At 45.3% G+C, this 24,587-nt stretch overlaps 3 protein-coding genes across 3 annotated transcripts in view; all 3 read right to left on the bottom strand.

Moving 5' to 3' along the window:
* The window catches only part of CCAR2 (cell cycle and apoptosis regulator 2), a 34,400-nt gene extending 30,124 nt beyond the window's left edge, over window positions 1-4,276 (bottom strand). Inside the window, exons 1-4 of the mRNA XM_063138926.1 lie at window positions 4,187-4,276; window positions 3,314-3,406; window positions 2,515-2,606; window positions 702-793 (exon numbers count right to left, since the gene is read on the bottom strand). Coding sequence (XP_062994996.1) covers window positions 702-793; window positions 2,515-2,606; window positions 3,314-3,380 — 251 coding nt within the window. The 5' untranslated portion in view covers window positions 3,381-3,406; window positions 4,187-4,276. The remainder of the gene's footprint in view (window positions 1-701; window positions 794-2,514; window positions 2,607-3,313; window positions 3,407-4,186) is intronic.
* PDLIM2 (PDZ and LIM domain 2) overlaps window positions 1-24,587 on the bottom strand; it is a 147,764-nt gene that overhangs the window by 7,433 nt on the left and 115,744 nt on the right. The gene's annotated exons all lie outside the window — the stretch shown is intronic.
* C12H8orf58 (chromosome 12 C8orf58 homolog) overlaps window positions 15,772-24,587 on the bottom strand; it is a 30,681-nt gene continuing 21,865 nt past the window's right edge. The window contains exons 4-7 of the mRNA XM_063138968.1: window positions 24,013-24,208; window positions 22,494-22,606; window positions 20,115-20,233; window positions 15,772-17,052 (exon numbers count right to left, since the gene is read on the bottom strand). Of these exons, the coding sequence (XP_062995038.1) occupies window positions 16,950-17,052; window positions 20,115-20,233; window positions 22,494-22,606; window positions 24,013-24,208 (531 nt within the window). The 3' untranslated portion in view covers window positions 15,772-16,949. The remainder of the gene's footprint in view (window positions 17,053-20,114; window positions 20,234-22,493; window positions 22,607-24,012; window positions 24,209-24,587) is intronic.

Genomic DNA, 24,587 nt, shown 5'->3' with positions numbered 1-24,587 from the left:
CATTTTTAATGTTCTGTTGTATATAAAAAAAATACACCCTGTAAGTAGAAGACTAGCACAGCAAGGAGAAAACTAGACATCTTCCTTCCTGACGTTCCTTGTTCTTTGCTCCCAGACTGGGTTTTGTTTGTTTAGTATAAGGGAACCTTATATATTTGTGACCATTTTAGTAGTTGTTTACGTTGTGATGTAGTTTGTATAGTTCGTATTGTGTTTTTTTACCTTTCCTTATGTGTTGTTTTTGTGGAAAATTAATAAAAGTATTAATGGAAAAACAAAACAAAAATAGCATGCCCCAGCTGCAGTCTGGAGTGGACCATTGCAGCTCAGGATTCTGCCGAAGGAGACTCGTTAGCATTCAAGAAAGCTATCAAGACTGATCTCTTCCGGCAGGCCTATCCAGTGGAATTTTAGGATGTTTTAACAATGTATATTATGTTTTCAGTTTGATGTATTTTATATTTCCTGTTGTTCCTCGCCTCAATCAAAATGTAGAGGCAGGTAAGAAATTTATTTGTTTATTTATTTATTTATTATTAGCTCATTCTTCTGCAAGCACAGATCAGCCTTTGATTGCATTCCAACAAATGGAACAAAAACAGTGCAACAGTCTTTTCTCACCCCACAGAAAGTTTGCTGAGTGGGCAATGCCACTAGCAGCCATTTGCGGCCTGCTTCTGCCCCAGCAGCCCTCCACTCACCTTAACTGGAAGAAAACTTCATCATCCACCACTCCAAAGTAATCATGAAGGCTGGTGACAATACCGGTAAAAACGCGTTGCTTCTCTCCCCCCTGAAAAGCAAAGGCCCAGGGAAATCACTATAATGACATAATGATAGGTCACATGTTGAGCGCAGGCACCGCCACGCATCTGGCAACCTACACATGCTGTCAACAGGCACAGTCATTAACACTGCAGATGTGACCAATGTACAAGCCACCATCTATTTCACTCTCTTTGTTGGCCATGGAAGTTGTAAACCATACACAGCATTTTTTAGGTTAAGGCCACCTCAAGCTTTGACTACTCTCAAGCACTTCCACCTGCCAAAGAAGACATTTGTTATTTAGTGATGTCTAGCTAAGTTATTCTGCCACCACTCACTTTAATATTTGTTCAAATATCACTGGAGCCAGGCAGGAACTGCACCAATTACAAACATTTCTGAGCTGCACACAAATCCTCTTCAGAATGAATTAACCCAGGAGGCCTCTACTATCCTTTCTAATAGAATTCAATGCTGTAAAGCTACCCTATAAATTGGTTCAGTCTTAAGAGCCTGAAACCATCTACATGTGGTAGGGTATGGAACCCAAGATCAGTAGGCCTGCACCGCATGAAGGAAGTCACCGGTGACTCAGGCACTCATACAGAAATTGGGCAAATAGGGAATACACACACACACACAACTTCCTTCATATGCCAACATGCATTTGGTCACACGAATCACTCCAGTGGCATAACAGATTACCAGGCGCACTAATGCTAGAATTCCTATTAGAAAAAGACAAACAAACAGAAGAAAGGAAGGTCCAGTCATATATCTCTGCCCTAGCTCATCTAATTCATTGCTGCCACCCCTCCTAGCAGAATTTTGTCACTTTCTGTAATGAGCAGTTAGTCAACCCTGCTAGAGTCAATTGCAAATGCTTCTGCAAAACTGAAAGGAACCATCCTTCAGCTACTACGGGCCCAGGAAGAACATCACAGGCAGGGGAAGACGAGCCTGGCCCCAACAACTGTGCAGAAAAAGAGCAGATGCAGGGAATGGGCTTTCTCCCCCACCCACCCACCCCACATATGCCAGAAAGAACACTCTGCCCCACTGCTTGTTTCCCTGGGACTGCAGAACTGAAAAGTTGTGTGAGTTTTTTTAAAAAATCTGGGTTCTTAAGCACCCCACATTCCTAAGAGTCTACACTTTTGCTCAAGTTTTTATTTTTGAAAATATCTAGCCTGGACACTCCATATGCAAAACATCATTACTGAAATTAGAATTATGCCAACTGAGCAGCTTTGCATAAATAACCTGATTTACTAACGTTGTGCTGAATTTGATGGTTTGGGAAAAGCAGGCAGCACAAGGTCCCTCTCAAAACTTGCTCTCTTCAAGTGCCTGGTATATTTCCAACTGTTTCTACAATGGCATTAAGCCAAACTGGCACCATGTATGCAGCTCTGGTTTCATCAGATACAGAGGAAGTTCAAAGCCACATGCCTGAGGCATCAGAAGAACCACACAGATCTCTGGAGAGCGTCCACCTGACCTCTGGCTGAGATTCAACCTATGATAGAATATGAACTGCTGTCCTGCCTCTAAAATATATAGTCCTTGGCATAATCTCAGAGAAGTGGCCAGAACCAGTTTAAAACTTGAATGGTTCATAGTGTTCTCAAGCGGAGGAAGAATCCTTAAACTGCTCTACTAAGAGAATGAAAGGATACCAGAATAAAAGGATACCACCTGGCAGCTAAGACACCCACAAGAGAAAGCCAATAGTCTACCAAATACCTGAAGATGACGTGCCGCCTGAATGATATCTGCTGAGATAGGAGGATTTAATAGGCCAGGTGCAGGTCCCAATAAAGAGGCTGGTTGGGTTCCTAGTGAAAAGGAGCAAACACTATTTTAATCCCTAGAAGGCTATGAAGAGATCAAATATTAGAAGAACATTTTATGTACTGTTTTATTAAATAGATGATACTCTACAACCATTTATCACATTCATTTCATAACACCCATCAAATAAGCTCTTTACTATATTTTTTTACCATTGGGGTAATTGAAGCATGGTTACAGGGATCAGACAAATGGGCATTCAGAGAGTCCACTGCTAGGAACTGAACACAGATCCATACCTAACATGCTAATCACCAGACCTACACTGGACCATCCAGTGAGACAAAGACCATATTTACCACACTCACTTCACTTTAGCAGATATACCTCAGACCAGCCTTCCCCCAACCTGGTGCCCTCCATACATGCTGGACTACAACTCCCTTCAGCACCAGCCAGCACCACGATTAGGCATGCTGGCCGAGAACAATGGAATCTTAATGCTCTTGAGCTCATATATTGGTTATACAACACATGGAATGAAAGGAAAGAAGAAAGGAACATGGCATAGATTGCCCTTTAAAGAGAATCATCAAAAACCATTGCAGCAAAAATATATAAATATACAGGAAAATCGCTTATCCATCAGGATCTAGGAAATAAGGAGACTGCTGACCCCCGTTCCCCCAAAACTTAGGCTACATCACAGGTGGACCAGAGGCAATTTTTTTGACCTCTGCATCAGACTGACCTGAGAATGACCTGGCCCCTTGAAGACCGCTGGTTCGCAGCTGCTTCTGGCGCTTGAACTGTGCCATCTTGAAAGGTGTGATCTGCTTATTTTCTAAAAAAAAAAAAAAAAACAGTACATTTTAAAAGCAATTACATCGGTATCCCAGACAAAATATGGTACAAAGGATATGGGAAAAGAGATGGATCCTTTCTGCTGTCATGCACCACAATGGCAAATACACCATATCTACACACACACTCTTAAAAGTGCTTTCCCAAAAAGTAGAAGTTATAGCTGCTCAGTGACCCAGAACAGCAGGTCCCTACAGTGAGGGAAACAGGAGGTTTTTTGCTCAACCAGGGATGCCTGGGTACAATTATTTTGAAGTGGCAAAATAATAATTCTTTGGCCAGAAGAGAAACAACAGGCAGGATAAGGAGAACCAAAGCAGTGAGGGAACAAAAGCTGAACAGGGCTTAGAAAGTTGGAAGTGTTGGGCAAAGGGTCCTAACAGTTTTTGGGGGGATGGAGCGGGGGGGGGGGGAGAGAGAGAGAGAAGAGCAGCGCTGGGCTACACTGCAGGACCGTCGTACACCAATCTGCCTCCGTCCGTCAGTGAAACACACGCACACACCCCTGCAGTGCTGGGCTCCCTTGTGTTTGAAAAGGCGGGTCAGAAGGCCGCGGCCAACGGACACTGAGGGGGGGCCCGGCGGGATTCTAAGCGGCGCCGCCGCCTCCTGCAGGCTCGAGGATGGAGGAAGATCCCCGGAGGGAGACAATGGGAGGGGGAGGAAGAGAACGGAACGACGTTGAGAGAAGACAACGATGACGACGACCCTCTCCCCACCGCCCCCTCGAGAGGCCGGACCGGACCGGGCTCGAACCCACCTGAGGGCGGAGAAGAGGGCGGGGCGCGGAGGGGGAGGAACGGAGCTGGGCTGCGACACCAGGGACAAAGGAACCCGGAAACGCCGCCCGGATGTGCGCCTCAACGGAAACGCCTCCTTTTCCCCCCCGCCTTCGAGCCACCGGAAGTGTTTCTGCCCGGAGTGAAGCTCCACCGGAAGTGAACGTGCTTCCGGCAGCAGTAAGGGCATCTGGGGGCCGCCTTGGTCTGCCTGACAAGGTGTCTATTGAGGAAGGAAGGCAGGCGTCTGTCTGCATTGTCTCAGTGCGGGGGAGGGAAGGGGAGGTTGATTCCCCCTACACGCCTTGGAGGGCCCAGCCCCTGCAGAGCAAAATAGGGGACCCACGCATCCCTTCCCAGTTCTACTATTATTGGGGAGGGATCTCCCTCCTTTAATAATGGATTGGGGGGGGGGCGAATTGTACAACGTGGTCTGGCGGAGCAAGGCTTCCCCCCCCTTTTAAAAAGTAATAAATTTGATACAAGACCACACAGGGGCTACCCTTATTTTGTGCCAATTTGCCCAAGACCTGCGTCCTCAGGGGTTCCCTTAAATGCATATCATATTAGTTTTAAACACATATATGTACAAGCACAAATAGAGAGCACAAAAAAATAACATGGACTAATCAACTATACATTCACAAAGGCATTACATATACAGATAAATATATACACACAGAGTTTCTATGCCATCTGAACATGCAGCGGCAAGGAGTTTTGTTTAGTGCAGGTAGGTGATGTTTAGTTTTAATGGATAATTGGGTTTGGTTTGCTTGTTTTACACATTTTGATTGTTTATAAATAGATCCAGGCAAGTTTTATTGGGAATTTTCTGGCAATGTATTTGTGAATGCATAGAGTTAATTAGTCCATGGAATTCTTGTGTGTGCTGTATATTTTTTGTGTGTTGTATATCTTGTGTGTTTTACAAATGCAGGTTGCTTACCTGTAACTGTAGTTCTTCGAGTGGTCATCTATGCATTCACACATATGGGCTCTGCGCCTGCGCGGAGACCTGAACCAGAACCTACTATAGCTTAGGGAAACGTTTTTGGCAGGAACCCCTCCCCCACGCTACTGCGCATGTCCCTGGGGTTCCCGCCCTCACCTCAGTTTACAGGAGTCCGATATTGTGCCCCCATAAACATGAGTGTAATCTAAATAAAGTCAAGTCAATTTATACATTTAACTGTGTCATTGTAAGTCTCACACCATCAAGTGGGGATGGTGGGTAGGTTGTGTGAATGCATAGATGACCACTCGAAGAACTACAGTTACAGGTAAGCAACTGCATTTCTTCATTGTGGTCTCTATGCATCACACATATGGGCGAGTAGCAAGCTGACATACCTTGGAGGTGGGTTGGTGTATTATTTCAAGACTTCCGAGAGCACCATCCTTCCAAATGAACAGTCCTGTCTGGAACGAGTGTCTAAGCTGTAATGCTTGACAAATGTGGAGGGGGTGGACCAGGTTGCGGCCTTACAAACGTCCCGAAGTGGAACACCCCTGTTGAAAGCCACAGATGTTGACATCGCCCTGGCCGAATGAGCTGTCACAGGGAGCTGTAGCTTTAGCTTGGATATAGAGTAGGCAAGTTCAATTGTCTCTACAATCCAGCGTGACAGCCGCTGGCATGACACTGGGAGTCCCTTATAAGGCTCACCGTAACATATAAACAATTGTTTGGTCTTCCTGAAATTATCAGTCCTCACTTTATGAAAAGCGAGAGCCCTCCTAACGTCCAACATGTGCAGAGATGCGTCTGCAGGCGTCGTAGGATTCGGGAAGAAAGCTGGTAAGACAATGTCTTGGGCCAGATGAAAAGGAGTCACCACCTTAGGCAGGAACGATGGGTCTGTTCGCAACACGACCCTGTCGCTATGAAAAATCGTATAAGGCGCATCTATCCTTAGAGCTCTGAGCTCACTAGCGCGCCTTGCCGAAGTTATGGCAACCAGGAACACAGTCTTGAGGGTCAAGAGTCTCAAATAGGTTGTGGCCATGGGCTCGAACGGCTTTCTTATCAGCGCGTGTAACACGACTGACAAGCTCTACGATGGTATGATGTTCCTAGTTGTTGGCATAGTATTTTTAAGTCCCTTTAGAAATTCCTTTGAGGTGGGGTGAGTGAAAGGTGAAAACCCCTCCACGCCCTTGTGAAAAGCTGTGATGGCAGCTAAATGGACTCTAATCGAAGAAAGTCCTAATCCGGCTCCCTTCGCTAGTAGGGTTTGTACCTCGAGCAGCAGAGGAGGGGACGGCGCTGTTACTTTCACCCCCGAAGAGGAAGGAAGGGTATCGAACTCGATGGCATACCCCGTCTCGATAATGGTGAGCACCCAGGAGTCAGATGTTATGGACTCCCATTGATGGTACATGGGTGCTAGACGGTTGGTAAAGGGTGGTAGGCCTGGGGCAGGGAAGTCAAAGGCGCTGCCTCTTGGTAAAGTCAGGCTGACGTCTATTCTGCTGGTAGCGGCCTTGGTAGGGCCTCTTTCTTTGAAGCTGCTGTTGCCTGGCAGGTTGCTTGTCATATTGGGGCCGCTGCTGTAACTGTGGGTAAGGCTGTCTTGTCCAGCGCCTTTGCTTATATTGAGGCATCGGTTGTGAAAAGCCCATTTTCCTAGCCGTAGTATGGGCTTTGTATATTGAGTCCAAGGACTCATCAGTCTTGGTGTTGAACAAGCCCTCGCCATCGAAGGGCAGGCTCTCTATTCTAGTTTTGGTTTCATTAGCCAGGTTAGCCGACCTCAGCCACGCATGGCGTCGAAGTGCTATTGAACTCATCATAGACTTCGAATGTGAGTCTGTCTGATGTCTTGCGGAATTCAGTTGTAACCTCGCTATGGCTGTGGCTTCGGATTGAAAAATCCTCGCCAGTTCGCGTTTGTCGTCGGGAAGATGGTTGCAAAGCATGCCTATTTTCTCCCACAGAAAAATTTGATATCGCGCCATGGTAGCTTCATAAGCCGAGGTGCGAATCCCTAGTGAGGAGGAAGCGTAGACTCTTCTGCCAAGGTAGTCTAGTTTCCTGCCTTCCCTGTCAACAGGGGCTGAATGTATCTTCTGAGATTTTCCTTGAGCAGATTCAACAATTATAGAGTTTGGTTTAGGATGCTGGAATAAGAACTCCGCGTTAGCCTCCTGTATCTTATACATTGCCTCCAACCTCTTGGAAGTTGGTTGGGTAGCGCACGGTGTTTTCCAAGATATTTGTGCCGTGCGTTTCAAGGTTGGAGGAAAACGAATTGCGACGGTAGAGCTTGCCTCTGTCTTCAATACGTCGTAAATTGGGTCATCTTCCACTTCTGCAGGTTGGTCGACGTCGAGGCATAGCGACTGCGCCATCCTGAGGACGTGATCTGAAAAACTACCCATGTCCTCCGACGGGGAAGCGGGATCATGGGTGTTTACTATATCTTCTGGTGACGGAATTGATGGTGCGACCGACACCAGCGAATCTGAATCAGACCTGTACTAGTTCGATACGGTAGGTTGCAATGCTACTTGGACAGGCTGCAACGCTTGTTCGTGGTGCAGTACCGAAGATGCCGCCATAACCCTCGGTATCGAAGTCTCTGTTATAGTACGGCGCCTTGATGGTGTCGAGGCCCAAGGTGAGGAGACTTGAATGACTCTGGTAGGTGGAGGAGGGTGAGCGTAGCATTCCTCCTGTCTGCATTCATCTGGATAGTATTCCTGGGGTCGGTAATACTCCCAGTCATAAAAGTCTTGTCTGTGGTATCCCGAAAACTGGGAAATTCGATCGTAGTCCGGTTGAGAGGGTGCAGGCCTCTGTCGATATGCAGGTGGCGCTGGCACCGTGGGTTGAGCTGCTCGTTCTTGTGAGGTAGCACATGGTACTGAGATGGCCAATGTCGAGTCGCGGATCTCCCCCTCCGACATGGAGCTTCTTGCCGTCGGTACGGGAGTCGGTACTGGCAGCTGTTCTGGTACCGAGGCTTGCGTCGGTACCGTGGTCAGTCTTGACGTAAGAGGCCTGGGCGATGCCGTTGTAACGGTCGCGGCCTTAGAGGAGGAGCCTTTTTCAGTGTCCTTCCTCTTCTTCTTCTTCTTTTTAGTTTGTTCTGCCGATTTTGGGGTCCAAGCCTTTTTGGCAATCTTTTTGGCTGCGGACACCTCAAGGGATCGGCCTGGCGTCAGGGGTATGGCCCTGTCTTCCGCCATCATCTCCTCGGTTATAACAAAGGACTGAATTTCAGGGCTGTGCTCCCTGCTCATTGTCCTCGAGGAGGATTTTTGCATGTGCTTTTGAGGCGCGGGTTCCGTAGCCCTCAGGGCTTTTTCCCAAAGCACAGAACGAAGTCTATCCGCTCTATTTTTGCGGGTTTGCTTCGTGAATGCCATGCAGTGGTGGCACTGCTGGACTTTGTGACCTTCTCCTAGACACACCACACAAAGAGAGTGCCCGTCTTTCGGTGGTAGTTTAGCGCCGCATTTGATGCATTTTCTGAAAGGGGCCTTCACGGCCATGCGCCTGAGGCGCTTGCGATCTGAGGATCGCTCAGAGGAAAGGGAGAAGAGAGGGATATATATACAAAAGAAAAGTATAATAATAATAATAATTTTTTATAGAGAGAGAGAATAGAAAGAGAAGAGATTTAGAAAGAGAATATCCACGAAAAGATTCAGAAGCAATAGAAAGAGGATTATTAGAGAAGAAAACGCTAGAGGCAATGGTTTTGAGGTCTTAGCACAATGGCGGACGATGAAAAACTGAGGTGAGGGCGGGAACCCCAGGGACGTGCGCAGTAGCGTGGGGGAGGGGTTCCCGCCAAAAACGTTTCCCTAAGCTATAGTAGGTTCCGGTTCCGGTCTCCGCGCAGGCGCAGAGCCCCTATGCGTGATGCATAGAGACCACGATGAAGAACTGAAATGTTATGCATTTCAGGGAGCCCGAGGAAGGAGGTCATCTCTGAAACATTGGACAAGTTGGCACAAAATAAAGTGGCACCTGTGTGATCTTGCATCACGTTTGCTGTTGTTTGGCAAGGTCAGTTTGCCTCAGTTCCATAATAACATGGGACTATATTGCAGGGTTGTCAGAAGCCACTTTCAGACTTGCAGCCCTTCTCCCATTCAAGCTGCAATACGGGGGGTGGGGTGTTTAATTTGAGCGGGTTACATTGCAGGGTTGTTATAAATCTCAGCCCGCCCTCCAAGGATGCAGTCAGCACCACTGGACTACATTGCAGGGTTGATGTCACTTTGTCTCATCCTACCCTCCCATTGAAACATAACAGTAACAACACTGGACACTATTACAAGTGTCAGAAACTAATTGCCCCAGTGGCAATACGCCACTCCCCTCACAACCTGCAATATGTGATAATAATGCTGGACTACATAACAGGTTTGTTGTAAACTACTTTCAGACTCACCTTCCCCTGCCCCCTCCCCAATCCAATCTGCAGTGCAGGGTTAAAACTGGATTCATTTCTCTCTCAGTACGGGTCAACTAGTTTTAAAGCGCAATCTAGTAAGGACTCTATGCTAACAATTTAGATCACCCCAGAGGAAATATCCTGTGCAGCTCATGTCCTGGGAGAGGTAAGGGCATCAAAGCCAGAGTCCATCCCTACCTTCCCCTCAGCATCATGACCTTTGCCTGCAAAAGCCAAAGAGCAGCTGTGCCTTGAAAGCAGCAGAGAAGCAACTCTCTAGAAAATTTGCCATCTCTATTACCACTAATGAGAAAGAACAAAGGCTGGAAACATGATACAAACTCTCCTATTCAAACAGAGGTATCTCTCAGGTTACGCCTTATTCAGCAAAAAAAAAAATATTTTGGGTCTATTGGACTCAACGACTTTTTCAATAAGGGTTTGTCTAACTTGCAGAATTGTTGGAGATGTAATATATCTAATGCTTATTTAACTCATATGTTTTGGCAATGCCTAGTAGTTGCCCCCTTTTGGGAGGAGATTATAATAAGGATAAACTTTGTACTGAAACAATCTATAATATGGAATAATGTGCATCTCCTCCTAAATTACCTACCAGCTTCTTGGAAGCTTCTTGACACATGGTCAGCGCAGATGGATCTTCAGAGTCCTTATGACAGCCAAAATACTTACATTATCACATTGGAAGGACAAATTCACACCTCCCATAAAGCAATGGATCGAGTACCTAATATCAACTTTTGAACGAGTGTTATATAGATGCAATTTGCAAGTGGATAAGTATATGGATATCTGGTCTACTTTTCTTGAAACCGTTGTATAACTCCCTTTTTCTTTTTTGGAACGGTACATACGATGGAAATCATAACTTTATATACACAATGTATGGGTGTTTTTTTCCGTTTTCACGATGTATTTTCTGTTCTGTTTGTTGATATTCACAATAAAAGTTTAAAAAAATAAAAAAGAGGTATCATCAGTCTAACACTTTCTTTGGTCTATGAAGGCCCCTTTTCTCCTCGCTGAACAATGGAATGACATGTGTGATGTCAAAAGATGGCTCCAACAGCCTGCTTGGATCCCCACTTGATTTTGTAATCCAGATTCAGACCATGGCAAAGCAGAAGGTTGGCCAATACAAGAAACTCCATATCCAAGTAAATGCAACACAAGTTCACATAGGTAAAATATAACCTAGATATATTTATATATAAAGCATAAAGAAACTTAAAATTTTGAATCTTGGTGGCAAGACACAGCATTGTTCTTTTAAACAAAAATTTCCCTAACTACAATTACTGCAGATAGAAAATGTGCGATCTTCAGTTATCAATACGTCTTGTTTACACATCAAACAATCTTACGGATGGACCTCTCATCTCTAAAACCTGGCACAAATATTGTTTCCTCAACACATTATAAAAAGGACAATATAATACATGCTAGATCTTTAGCCTGTTTCAAACCACAGCCAGCTTCTAAAACAGCCATAGGGATCAGGTTTAACAACCTTTGGGAAAGGGTTTCTTTAGGGTGGATTCCTGCATTGAGCAGGGGGTTGGACTTGATGGTCTTGTAGACCCCTTCCAACTCTGCTGTTCTACGATTCTATGATTCGAAGTCTTTTAAATAATGTAGGACAAAAAGAATGTAAGGGAAATTCTTATGTGATTGTTGCACTATTTTATAAACGTTATATGGTTGCATGCCCTGGGATTTACTTAATCGTACTTAGCCTTTGTATAGCTCTTCCGTGTGTCCAAAGTGTTTCTCATCCATTACAAGAATGCTGTACAGTAAGCCATTATTATCATCCACCATACAGCAGATGGGAGGACTGAGGCTTAGAGTAGATGGCCCAAGGCTACCTAGTGAGTTCATGGAAGAGGGAATACTTGAGTCAGGTATTTCCTGATTCATAGCTGTTTCTTAGCCACTATGCTACACCATCTCTTCAAGTCAGGAAGAATCAGATTGAGCCCCAAATGAGGCCATTTATGACTTACTCACTGGAGTCATTTATGCCTCCTGCCACCATGGCAGTTAATCCAATATCCCATTCTTCACACAGATTTAAAGAAGGGGCGGGGGAGCAAATCAAAGCGTAGTAGCTGTGTTTAGCAGAGATGCCACAGAGGAACAGGTGTAGCTTCAAACAGCAAATCACTCCAGAAAATGCCCTGGAGGGTTTTTACAAAAAGGATGTTGCTGCCACCATGCGGCCAGTTTGGAAAATACATCCACAGCTGTTCTCCATTTTCCTTTTCAGACCCGATTGCTTGTTCCACTATCCCACACTGCCTGCCCGCCTGCCTTTTGATTAGGCAACACTGGCCTATTGTTATGATGCAATTGACAAAGCTTCATTGACTAGACAAGTGTTCCCATGCTTATTTCCTACTCACTTTGAATATGTAATATGGTAATTATCAGACTGAGCCACAAGAAATAAATTAAAGGGAATCTAAACTACCCACCCACAGAGGAAGCTGCCTGTTCTCTCTCTGTCTGCAAGATTCACTCCTCTGGTTTCACCTCCTTCCAGTCAGGGAGGATAATTCTGCCCTGGAGGCATAGACAAACTGGCTCTCTTTTGCATTTCATGGCGTTTGGGGCCCTTTCCCCTCTATGCAGATATATCAGCTTGCCTGCCTGGAAGCCAATATCACATATAATAATGAACTATGCTGTAGTACACGAAAGCTTGTGCCACGTTAAATCTGTTAAGATGTCCCGTGTCCAGTTTTCTCCGGCTCTGCTCCTTTGCTTTTAACATCAGCTAACCGTTCACAAGTAAAGCAGAGGAATCATTCCAGATCACATTTATCACCTTGCTAGGAAAAGTTCCACATGTTAAAAACATCTGTGCATCTGGCTGCTGTTAGGAGGTAAGTGAGCTGGTTAAAAATGAAAGATGAGTGTTAAGTCTTTGGCCAGGGAGACCCGACTTCAAATCCCCTCCCTGGCTTCAAATCTATGAAGCTCACTGGATATCTAGGACCAGACATACCAGGCGACACAATAGTCAAACAGTTGACTATTTAAACCACAGTTGACTATCATGTCATCTGAACCCAGTCACCATCTCTCAGCCAAACCTACCTCAGAGGGTTGTTGTGAGGATATGGAAGGGGGAAACCATGTTTGCCTTGAGTTCCTTGGGAGGAAAGACTGGATAGACATGTGATAAACAAAGCAATACTTCACCTTGCAGACTTTCTGCAAGTCTACAATGCTGCCCTCCTTGGAGAAAGAGCAGGAAACTGGTGTGCTCCTATTCCTTCTCTCGTAGTACGTATTTTACATCAGCCTTCCTGAACCACCCCACCCCAGATGTATTGACTACATCACCCCCCAACCAGCATGGCCAAGCATCCCCTTGTGCCCCAAGGCACAAGGCTCCTGAGGGAAGGGAAGGAGAGATGGGAAGAAAAGGTCTGCCTACCCCCTTTTCCCAGCTCTGCAACCCTCACTCCAGCGATTCTGTGCCTGGGGATGTGCGAACTAGCAAAACTCGAGAGCTTGCAGAAGTTCACCAAATTCCACCTGAAAGCTCATTCCGACTCACGTCCGTATCAGATTGCAATCTCATTATTTTCCTTTCAGATGTTCATACACATTTTTCCAAATGTACGTATCGACTGTGATCATCTTTGAAATGTACACATTCTTCTCATGGATGAGTCTTCAAAAGTCTTCAAAAGTGCAATTTTTCAAATGTGCACATGCTGTTAACATTGTTTTTGCTCCAAAAATCATATTGCAAGCTCAGAAATGTACAGATGTTGTCGGTAGATTGTGCTCCAGGCCACATTCGGTCCAGGAGGTTCTAACTGGGTAAATCCTGATCAAAATCTAAAAAATAATTCTTCATACATCCCTATATGCGCCCAAGAACTGACCCTGCCCTCTAAGACTTCCTGATTTTCAAATCAGCCCCCTCCATGGTCTCACTTCTTCCTCTACTCTTCAACCATGGTTTGCTAACCATGAACAACACATAGTTCACAACCCAACAACAAACCATGGATTCCGTTTGTGGTTAACAAACCATGGTTTGTTAGCACAGCTGGTTTCACACATCACAACCCACGATTCAACAACCGACATTCAACCTTGAGTGTGGGTTGTCATGTTGTATGAACTTGGACAGCAGCTAAGCCCATAGGGGATAGCGCTTGATAATCTTGGTCAAACCTTATCAGTTGTATGCTATGTGTTGTTGACAGAACTCTTCCTTGAGGTTTCTTATCCCTGGCTCCAGAGCCTTGCAAGCCATTAGAACGGAATGTGACTCAGAATGCTGCAGCTCTATTGAACTCCGTAGAACAAACAACAGATGTCCAAATCTCTCTCCCTCTCGTTCGTGAAAAAAACCTTTGATCTGGCAGACAAGTCTAACTTTCTACTCTCCTTCCTCCTAGCCAAACTGCCCACTGAAAGGTAAATCCAACAAACCACAGTTGTTTATTGTACATCAAAAGGAAAGTGGCAGGTGATGGAGAGGACAGTCAAATCCCAAAAGGTGTTGACACAGGAGCCGCTGCCTATGCTCAACTCCAAAGCACAGACTCCAGCAAAGAGCTTCAAAAGTAAAAAGTCATCACTGAACAAGATACGCTCCAGCCATTCATTCTTTCAGTACTGAAATGTTAAGTGTTTTTTTCATGGCAGGAGATACCAGAATGAGTGCTTGTTGTTTCATCCAAGATTCTGATCTGGGGTAAAGTTCCCACGTGAAGCTGCCTTATACCAAGTCAAATTATTTGTCCATTTAGTTTTGTCTACATCAGCTTTCTATGAAAGGTGCCCTCCCGATGTTTTGGACTAACAGTGCCCAGCAGTGCTGACCATTGGCCCTGCTGACTGGGGCTGATGAAACCCAAAACATCTAGGACACTGGGATGAGGAAGGTTGGTTTACACTACTGAGACAGTGACTGGGTTCAGACACCATGATCACCAATGGTGGTTTAAATAGTCTATGGTTGGTTATTTAACCCACCACAGGTTATTGTGTTGTATGGAGGGACTTTTTTAACCGACGATTGGTTATTTGGCCAAAATAACCAATACAGATAACCAACGCTGTGCTGAGTTGGTTATTTGAACTACCATTGGTTATTGTGTTGTGTGGAGGGTAGCTTTGGTTATTTCCTGAGCCAAAGAGTCGCAAGGCAAGAACAGACAAAACAGTGGCCTAGCCGGCAGGATAAATTTTTGGCAGCAATGGCTGATAGGATAACAGTGGGAGGACTGAGAGGGGAGAAAGGGTGGCGGATGAGTGAGTCAACTCAGCGTGAACTGGTAGTCAAATCAATGCTGATCCTGATTATCATGTTGAGTGGGGAATGCTCCCTAGATAAACAACTGTCGAGTTGATTATTACCCCACTGCCGACTATCGTGTTGTCTGAACACAGCCTGTAACTCTCCAGGGTTTGGGGCAGGGGTCTTTCCCAGCTCTGCCTGAAGACTGACCTTGGGAGTTTCTGCATGCACATCCCAGGATATAGGTCAATATAGGAGTTCATGTCTTTCATTCCATATGGCATTCAAATGCACCCATCTTCCAGCAGTGGCAGTGATAACACAAGGTATTTTATTACCTACATACACAAGATCAAACCCTGATTTGCAATCCTGGTTTGCAGACAAACTATGGCTTGAGCAACCCGCAGATTGACACATGCAAGATGCTAGATTAGGGGTAGGCAACGTGGTGAAATTCCCATAAGCCCCGGGTTTCAATTAGAACTCTAAAGAAGCTATCCAAGGTGCTAGCTCCTTTAGAGTTCTGACTAAAACCTGGAGTGGATTCCCCATTCCCCCTAATACCAGCCTCCACTTGTCAGGGCTAATGGGAATTGTAGTCCAAACTAGCTGGAAAGCACCAGGTTGTCTTCCACTGTTCTAGATGGACTTATGATCCGATCCAGCAGGGATCTGCTCATATTCCACAGATCCCCAAGGAGGAGCTTTCAGAAGGATGTAACCTTCCACCCCACCCCACCCCACCCTCTGAAGTGGTGCAATCCAGGAATGCTTTGCTGCTAGATTCTGCTGAACGTGGCTTTTCAGACAGCTTCCCTCTACCATCATTTCCAAAACAGGATGTTTAAAAAGTCTGCAAAAAGTTTTATTTTCCTCTTTCAGACAGCTTGCAAATATATATCAGCTTTCATCCAAGTGTGACCATTAGGTCATATAAATTTACAAGGTTCACTCTGTCTGTGAAGTTATATAGCTGCATGCACCGAGGGGGGCGGGGGGAATCAGGGGAGTGTCAATCATTTGTTTAATAGAAAAATATAAAGGCAAGGAGAACCATTAAGTTATTTCACATTCTGCAACGCAGGGATTTCCTGATGGAAATGAGGCAACACAAGATTGGGAGGCAGGAGTGCTCTCTTCTGTGGCATCTTCCGCACCTACTAACGGATCACAGAGGCATTTTATGCCCATAGTCCTAACCAGCTGATGAGAGGATACCTTCAAATCTCTGGAGAGTGGAGCCATGATAAGGAAAGATCTAACTTTGTCACAAAGACACACACCAAGTGAATTATCCTTTGGGGATTGGTGTGTATAGGAGAGGCCTAAAACCAGTTTTCTCCAGAGGATCAGCCTTGGGGAGGTGAGCCCAAAACACTGTGCATTATAAAGTGAGGTTGGTGAGGATTACCCAAGGCTCTGTGCCAAAGTGACCCACTGACTCCCTGCAAATGATGGTTTGCAAACCAGGACCCAGCTCCACCTATGAAGTGCAGTGATGCAAACCAGGGTCACTTGCAAGCCAGGTCCTCTCCTAGCCATGGCTTGCCAACCCACTTTGAACCATGGCTTGTATTAAAGCATTAGTGCATATGTAAAGTGAAACCATGATTAACACGAGGGAGGGAGGGAGGAGGAAGGAAGGTGGACACTGCTCCAGAGAAGGAAACACATGCTTCACAAGGCTGGTTTCTCGAGCTGCAAGCCATGGTTTGCAGGGAGCCCACGTTTCGTCTCCACGGGGCCAAAGAGAGCCAACTAGAATCATCTAGACATTTCCCCTCTTTTGCTAGGGAAAAGGGCTCCAGGTCGTCTTCCCTATCACGAAGAAAGTGAGGTTTCTTTGTCTCCATTCTTATCTGAAAAGCCTCTTCACCTCTTTTCTCTTACGCCAGAAGGTACTCAACTTCCTCCCACCAAAGCGAGTGGAGCGTGCTGGATTCCAACTGGTACACAAAGGAAGGATGGACAGTCTGTGCGCACGGCGGGGCTGACTCAAGGCCCACACATCAGTCATGAGTCTCCAAGGGAAGCTGCAGCTCACCGCATGGAAAGGTGTTTCGATCGGCGTTTCTTGGCCCCCAGAGTGGGCAGGAAACGCCGCCTGGGATGGGATTCTGGTGTGCCCAAGACAGCGTCTGTTCTGTAAGGAAAAATAAAAAGGGATAAGGGGAGATCAAGTTGGGAGAAGCCACCCAGTCCACAGAGTGCTTGCAACCCCAGTAGCGACAACATAGCAAAATACCAGACTGTTATTATCCAAGCTCCACCTCTGACAAACACATTCACCCAGTGTTATTCGTAGGATCTGCTGCAAAACTGAATTCAAGCCCCAGACCAACAGCGCTACACCAAAGTCAGAGCTGTTAAGATAATCATTAAATAATACACCAACACTGCCCCAAGGAAGCCCGAATAGTGTTGATGGCACAAGGCATTCGTCATCAGCTTAAGCTGATGCAGGCCAACCACAACCCCTCCTGGACAGAGGTAGCTTAGCCAGTTATCCATGCCCCAGTAGCTTCTAGACTTGACTACAGCAATCTACTGTACATGGGGCTGCCTTTTCAAGACCTCTCAGAAATGACAGCTTGTTCAAAAAGCAGCAGCTGGGTTTCCAACTGGAACTAGTTATGCTGAACAGATCTCACCAGTTTTAAAACTGCTCTACTGCCATTCCATGCTTCTGGGCACAATTTAAAGCAGCCATTGACAACTTGATGTCATAGTCCAAGACATTTGGGTGGGAGACAACTCCCATAATTCCCAGCCCGGTAATTGCAGAAGTTGGTTTTAACCTAGGAAGCCCTTTAGAGACTGCCTACTTCTGAACAAATGTGACAGTGCTCTTCTCCAGGTTCTCCCTCTTGCTGAAGTCAGGTGTGCAGGGAGTGGAAGTGGGCCCTGTTTGGTGTTGGCCTGTAGATCTGTACTGTCACCTCCCGTCATGAGATTCAGACTCCAGAAAAAGAACATTTTAATATGCCTGGGGAATTTTTAAATCTGTATACTGCTTTGCTGTTTTCTTGTTTTCTACTTTTTATAGTCTGTTATTTGCTGCAGTGATTGTTGCACGGGTGATGCTTTTCGCTGGTTTGCGAGTGCTGCTGTTACATTTATATTATTAATATATTGATTAACTGATGTTTTACAGCATCTTGTAGTCCACCAGATGTTTTGGCCTACAACTCCCATCAGCCTTAGCCAGCATTGCCAATGGTGAGGGATCATTGGAGTTGTAGACTCAAACATCTGGAGGGCCCATAAGTTGCCCATCCTGATTTATTTATTTATTTATTTATTACATTTCTATACCGCCCAATAGCCGGAGCTCTCTGGGCGGTTCACAGTGTAAGCTGCTTCAAATTCTTCTGTTGAGGTGTGGCAGAAATATATGAAAATACATACACATACATAAGGGTAATTGCGATGGCGTTTTAAAGTTTTAATTCATTTTTCAACGTTTCCAAATTGTTTTAAAAGTTTTCATTCTAAGGGCATGTCTACACCTAAGGGGGGAGGATCGCGGACTTACCTGCTTCTGTGATCCTCCCCCAGCATCCAAACAGCAGCGCAATGTCCCAGAAGGAAGGAGGGACATCACAGCTGCCTTTCTTTTTCCTTCACGCAGGGCGAAAAATATATTTTTTAAAAAAAAAAAAACACATGGCCAAACACCCACTGCCACCCCCATGGGCATGGAGCCACCAGATGCAGCTCTGTGCCCGTTTCCGGCCCCAGGACCACGCAGCACAACTTCTTCAGGATGGTCCTGGAACCGTGGGGAAAATAGGGATAAATGGGCAACCAGTTATCCTGGGGAAATATGGGGGGGGGTCATCACTGCCTACCCCCAGGATCCCCCGTGCATTATTTGGATGCACAAGAACGACCCCGGAAAAAATCCATGGTGTAGACATGCCGTAAGTCTCCTTGAGGGCACTAAGTGGCCGAAAGGCTACGAATGAATGAATGAATGTAAATGAAATTAAATAAATATGTCCCTCCATAAAAGCAAAGAATAAAGTGTTTAAGCCCCTCTCTCTCTCTTTTGCACCAGGAAAAATAATGCCTCCAATTATCACTGTTAACTTTTTGTCTGTCTATTAAGGATAGAGGAACCAAACAGAAAGGTTAGGAAATATTTAGAGTATTTAGAGTATGATTAGGGAATGCTACTTGGAATACCATACCACTTGAGATCAGCAATCAATTTCTGGCCCCCTCACCAACAAAAATACAGTTGCTGGTGTGGATACATGCAGACCGTCTCAAAACGATCCTTTTTTTTTAGCTGGGTCCTTTGACAATACATTGTTATGATCCTATTTTTAAAGTGTGTTGTATTTATTTTGTTTTATTGTTTAGGATTGTTAATTTTTTTTAAAAAAATGCTTGTATTTGTAAGCTGCTTTGAGTATGACGTATAGGATAGAAAGGCAGGATAGAAATGTCCAATAAATAAGGTATTGTTTAATTTTATTTTTAAATGGTTGTGAGCTACTGTGAGAGCTGACAGGCAGGATATCAATGTTTTAAAGTAAGTAAACAAGCAAATGAAACAAACATTCCAGCAAAGTTATTGCAATTCACGATTCTTACTTAACTTTTAAAGCTGTTGCCAAATCAAGAGACAACGTAGCTGTGGCTCTGCCCACTTGGTTCCTTCTCTGCTCCTTTTGTCCATCCCAGCCTGCTGTAGCAAGGAAGACTCTAGGTCATCCTTCCCCAATAGGTGGCTGGAGGAATTCTGAGAGTCCAACACATCTGGAGAGCACCAGGTTGGGGAAAGATGATGTACCACCACACTGCAGGCAGGGGAAGGGAATAGACAAAAGGACTGGAATATTTTTTCAAAAAAGTGGTCCAACAAAGGAGGGATGAAGTGGAGTAGTAGCAGCTGCCTCACCTCTCGAATTCAGAAGCTGATTGAACAAGGGATTCATGGGGTTGCAACCTGACAGCCCCAAAACAGAGGCCAGCAAAAAAAAAATACTTTGTGGGGGGGGGGGGAGAATGAGCAAATGCAATGGGTGATGGTTAGCCTTTTCCCTCCCAGGCCAATCATGTTCTCCCCCCAAAAGCAGAAGTCAACCACAATGGATCCCGACTCTCCCCCATCTGCCTCCACTTCCTGAAGTCGACCAGCCTCACCATCTGATTCAGTATGACACCTGGTGCCACAACCCAAAAGCAGCAACTTACCTACACTGTTTGCTGCTGGGGACTGGCTCGCCAGATGGGGTCGGTTCACCGGCCCATACAGACTTCCTTGTAATCCTGTTGATCAGCACTTTGACTTTTCCCCAGTGCGAGTGGTCATTCTGAGAGAGAACATAAGAAGAGCCATGCTGGATCACACCAAAGGTCCATCTAGTCCAGTATTCTGTTCACACAGGCCTGGTTCAGACAACATGCTAAACCATGCTGCTTGGTTTAGCGTGTTGTCTGAACCAGGCCAGAGTGGCCAACTAGCTACCTGCCCATGGGAAACCCACAACTCCAACATCCTCCTATTGTCCTAATAGGAGAGAGTTCGAGCCAGCAGGACCCCCTTGGAGCTATCCAGGGTCCTACTTTCTTCCTGCCTTAAATCTTACCCCTGTGAACCTAAAAGAACCCTCCTATGGGACAGCCTTCCACAGCAGGGTCCCTTTATAAAACAAAACACGAGAGAGCATGTTAATAAAATTAAAACGCTTTCCTATCATAGTATTCAAAAGCACTGTACTATAATCTCAAAAACAACAACACAGGATAGAATCATAGAATAGTAGAGTTGGAAGGGCGTATAAGGCCATCGAGTCCAACACCCTGCTTAATGGAGGAATCCACCCTAAAGCATCCCTGGTAGATGGTTGTCCAGCTGCCTCTTGAAGGCCCCTAGTGAGTGAGAGCCCACAACCTCCCTAGGTCATTGGTTCCATTGTCATACTGTAATAACAGTCAGGAAGTTTTCCCTGCTGTCCAGCCAGAATCTGGCTTCTTGTAACTTGAGCCCATTATTCCGTGTCCTGCACTCTGGGATGATCGAGAAGAGATCCTGGCCCTCATCTGTGTGACAACATTTCAAGTACTTCAAGAGTGCTCTCCTGTGTATAAGGGTGTGATCTTTCTTATACCATATATTCCCAGCATTTATATCCACCCTTCTTCTGAGGCGTTCAAGATGGCATACATGGTTTTCACACACACACAGAGCAAAACTACATGTCAATGCTAACCGTGCAGTGTGAAGCTTAGGTTCGTGTTTTGTTTCATCTTAGTGTAATTCCACATGATCCTGATTTGGATTGGGACCAGTGTGTTCTGGAAGGGGAGCATTAAACCTCCCTATTTCCCCCCCAACTTCCACCACCATCCTTGGGGGACACAAAAAAGAAAAGAAAAACTTTCGATCTTTCTTGAAAAGATGGTGTCCGGGCACCTTGTTTGGAAGCAGAAGTCTCCACTGACTCCAACTTAGGTTTTCTTTTCTTTTTTAACCTCACCCCACCCCGGAGAGGATTTCAAGGAGGAAAAGCAGGTGGTGATTGGATTAATCCTCCCTTCCCAGAATGCACTGGTCCTGATCTAAACTGGATAAAACAGAACACAAGCCTAAGCGACATGCTACATGATTAACATAACATGTAGTTTGTCTCAGCCTCTCACATGCAAACAAGCTCCAATTTCATCCTTTCGTGAACTTTGTGAGGTAGGTTAGGCCGCATTTGCGTATGAATGGGTCACGACTGCAGCAGGGGAAATAAAAATCAATGTTTTTTTAAAAATTTTTTTTAAAAAAATCAGTTTTTTATTTAAATCGGATTTTTTATTATTTAAATCGGATTTTTTTAAAAAAATGCTTTTTGAGGAAAAATCTATCTAAAGATAGTTTTCTATTTAAATTATAGTCCAAAGGTTAAGCCTATGCAGCAGGGCCTTGCTATTTACTGTTTTACTCTGTACAGCACCATGTACATTGATGGTGCTATATAAATAAATAATAATAATAAATAAGGATTAGTTTTTAAATATGTAGCATGAGGCTGTATATTCATGCAACATTTAAATTTTTTGGTAAATGAATTCCATTAATCCATTCACAATGTCATGCTCTTCCAGAGGTTTCTGTAAAATTATTGGGCAATTTTTCTGTCTAGAAGATATTATCACAGATGCTTGGTTTTACAGTTTTCAAAACTGTGAATCTGTGTCTGCAGAAATCACAATCCCATTGTTCCTTTGCAAATCTGTGTACACAGAATCAACCCCTTACCTCTTAAGTGCGAAGTTTTTAAAAATTCAATGAATAGAGTGCACTTTTGGAGGGGGAGTCACATGATTAAATCGAGTCTTTCTGAGTAGTGATTTAAATCGTGATTTAAATCAAATTGATTTAAATCAAATCCACCCTGCTGTGCAGTGGATTTACCGCTCAGCTTTACCGCTGAGCAAGGATTCAGTCCTCGTTTCAGTTCTAGCACTCACCACAACAGCACACTGCCAGTATATGGCATGAGCCACATTCCTCCATGATCACCAGGGTCATGAAGTCTTAGAAATCCCCAAAGGTGCAGCCCAACCCAGGTGCCGGCCTACCTTGAGCTTCATGCCCGGTGGCAAGGTGTGAGAGCCCCCATCCTGCTGATCCATCAGGCTAGGCGAGCTAGCAGAGTGAGCGGCTGCTTTCCGAGTGAGTTCCGCCTTATTCCCTGCAGCGGTGGCAATGGAAGAAACAGCAGTTGTTAGTACAACATAATCCCTGCATTTTGGGAATACTGGATGCTGTATTATAAAAGATCGGGCTATTTGCCAATCTAGCCCAGAACGGAAAGCAGTCAATAAAGCACTCATTTATTTCTTTTTATTTATTAAAACATTCGTATCCCACCCTATATCACTGGAATCTCAGGACAGGGTACAGATAAAATCAATCCTACATACAGATAATTCAATCCTATGCGTTATTCAAAAGTAAGACCCATTGAGTTCAATGGAACTTACTCCCAGATAAGCTAGTAAAAGAGGGGTGTTGAATTTCAGACCAATGGACCAAATCTGGTTCACCTGCCGGACCATGTTCCGGCCCGATGCAAGTGTTGGTATTAACACTCAAAGCCCTAAACGGCTTGGGGCCAGGTTAATGAAAGATTGCCTTCCTCCCATATGTACCTGCCCGGACCCTAAGATCATCTTCAGGGATCCTTTTCAGTGAGCCCCTGCAAAAGGAAGTGAGGTAGGTGGTTACCAGGAGGAGGGCCTTTTCTGCTGTGGCACCCTGGCTGTGGAATTTTTATTTATTCATTTATTTATTATTACATTTATATCCCACCTGTTTTCCTCCAAGGAACCTAAGGCGGCATACATAATCCTCCTCCTCCTCTCCATTTTATCTTCACAACAACAACCCTGTGAGGTAGGTTGGGCTGAGAGTCTGTGACTGGCCCAGAGTCACCCAGTGGGTTTCCATGGCCGAGTGGGGACTAGAACCCGGATCTCCAGACTCCCAGTCCAACACTTTAGCCACTACACCACACTGGCTCTCCTACAGAGGTTCACCTGGCAGCTACGTTGTACTCCAGTATTTTAACATTTCACCATCCTACTGTTTTAATTCTGTATTTTAAACCTGGATTTTAAATTTCTGCACTGCTGCTTGTTTTTATTCGGGTTCTACTTTTGTATTATGGCTTTCCATTATGATTTTAAGCTTCCCTATTTTATATTTTATACAATACCTTATGGCGTTTTGTTGTGTGTGTTTTGTGAACCGCCCACAGAGTTTCTGCTATTAGGTAGTATAGAAATGAAATAAATAAATAAATCCAGCTTTGGGAGTTCCCCATATGGCCAAACCCCCCTCCCTTTCTCCCCAACTATTGTTTTTTTTTGGTGGTTTCCTTGTTTCGTGACTTTGTGTGAAAAATCGCACAAAAGCCCGGAAATGACCAAACAACTGGGGGTGGGGGAAGGGCCAGACCTCAGGTTCTGCATCCCTGCATTAGCAGAAGAGAGGGCTGTTTGCCCTAGCGATCTGGCTGGGTCACCTCTGTAGGGACTGCAGAGATGGTCCTGTAGAGAAGAGCCTTGTCAACCAGATTAAGAACAGGCCACTCACCCAGGTTATGGGCTAGATTCCTCAGCACTCGTGTGTCCGAGGCAGAGCGTGCCCGGAAGTGGTGAGGGCGCCAGGAGCCCAGTGAATTGGGACCCTCATCTTCCTCCTCCTCCATTTCCATGGCTGCTGGGGCCTCAGGCTGGGGTCCTTCTTTTGTCAGCCCAGGGCCTTCCGAAGGGTCTTCAGCAAAGCCCTCCTGTCAGACAAAACGGTATCCGAGTTGGGGGGGGGATCCAAGGAATACAGGGGTCCTAGAGAATGCTGTTGGGGATTTAATGTTTGTAAAAGGGCAAGGGAGTTGGGAGTGAAGAAGCTGAAGGCTGATGACTTCAGAACTAAAATTGCAAAACAGCCAGGATGGCGCAGAGGTATTCCTACTAGAAACTAGGAAGCAGGAATCCAATCCCCATTCAGCCACAAAGGTCACTTGGTGAACTTGGGTCAGTCTCTCTCTCTTTCTCTCAGCCTGACCTACTTCACAGAGTTGGGGTGGGGGGTGGGGTGGAGAGAACTATGAAGAACCCCTTTGGAGGAAGTTTGGGATATAATGGTTGCTCACCATCCTCCTCCAATTC

The sequence above is a fragment of the Elgaria multicarinata genome, chromosome 12 (assembly GCF_023053635.1).
Source record: "Elgaria multicarinata webbii isolate HBS135686 ecotype San Diego chromosome 12, rElgMul1.1.pri, whole genome shotgun sequence".
Classification (NCBI taxonomy): Eukaryota; Metazoa; Chordata; class Lepidosauria; order Squamata; family Anguidae; genus Elgaria; species Elgaria multicarinata.
The sequence above is the reverse complement of the archived record's forward strand: the minus strand, read 5'-3'. Positions and strand labels throughout refer to the sequence as shown.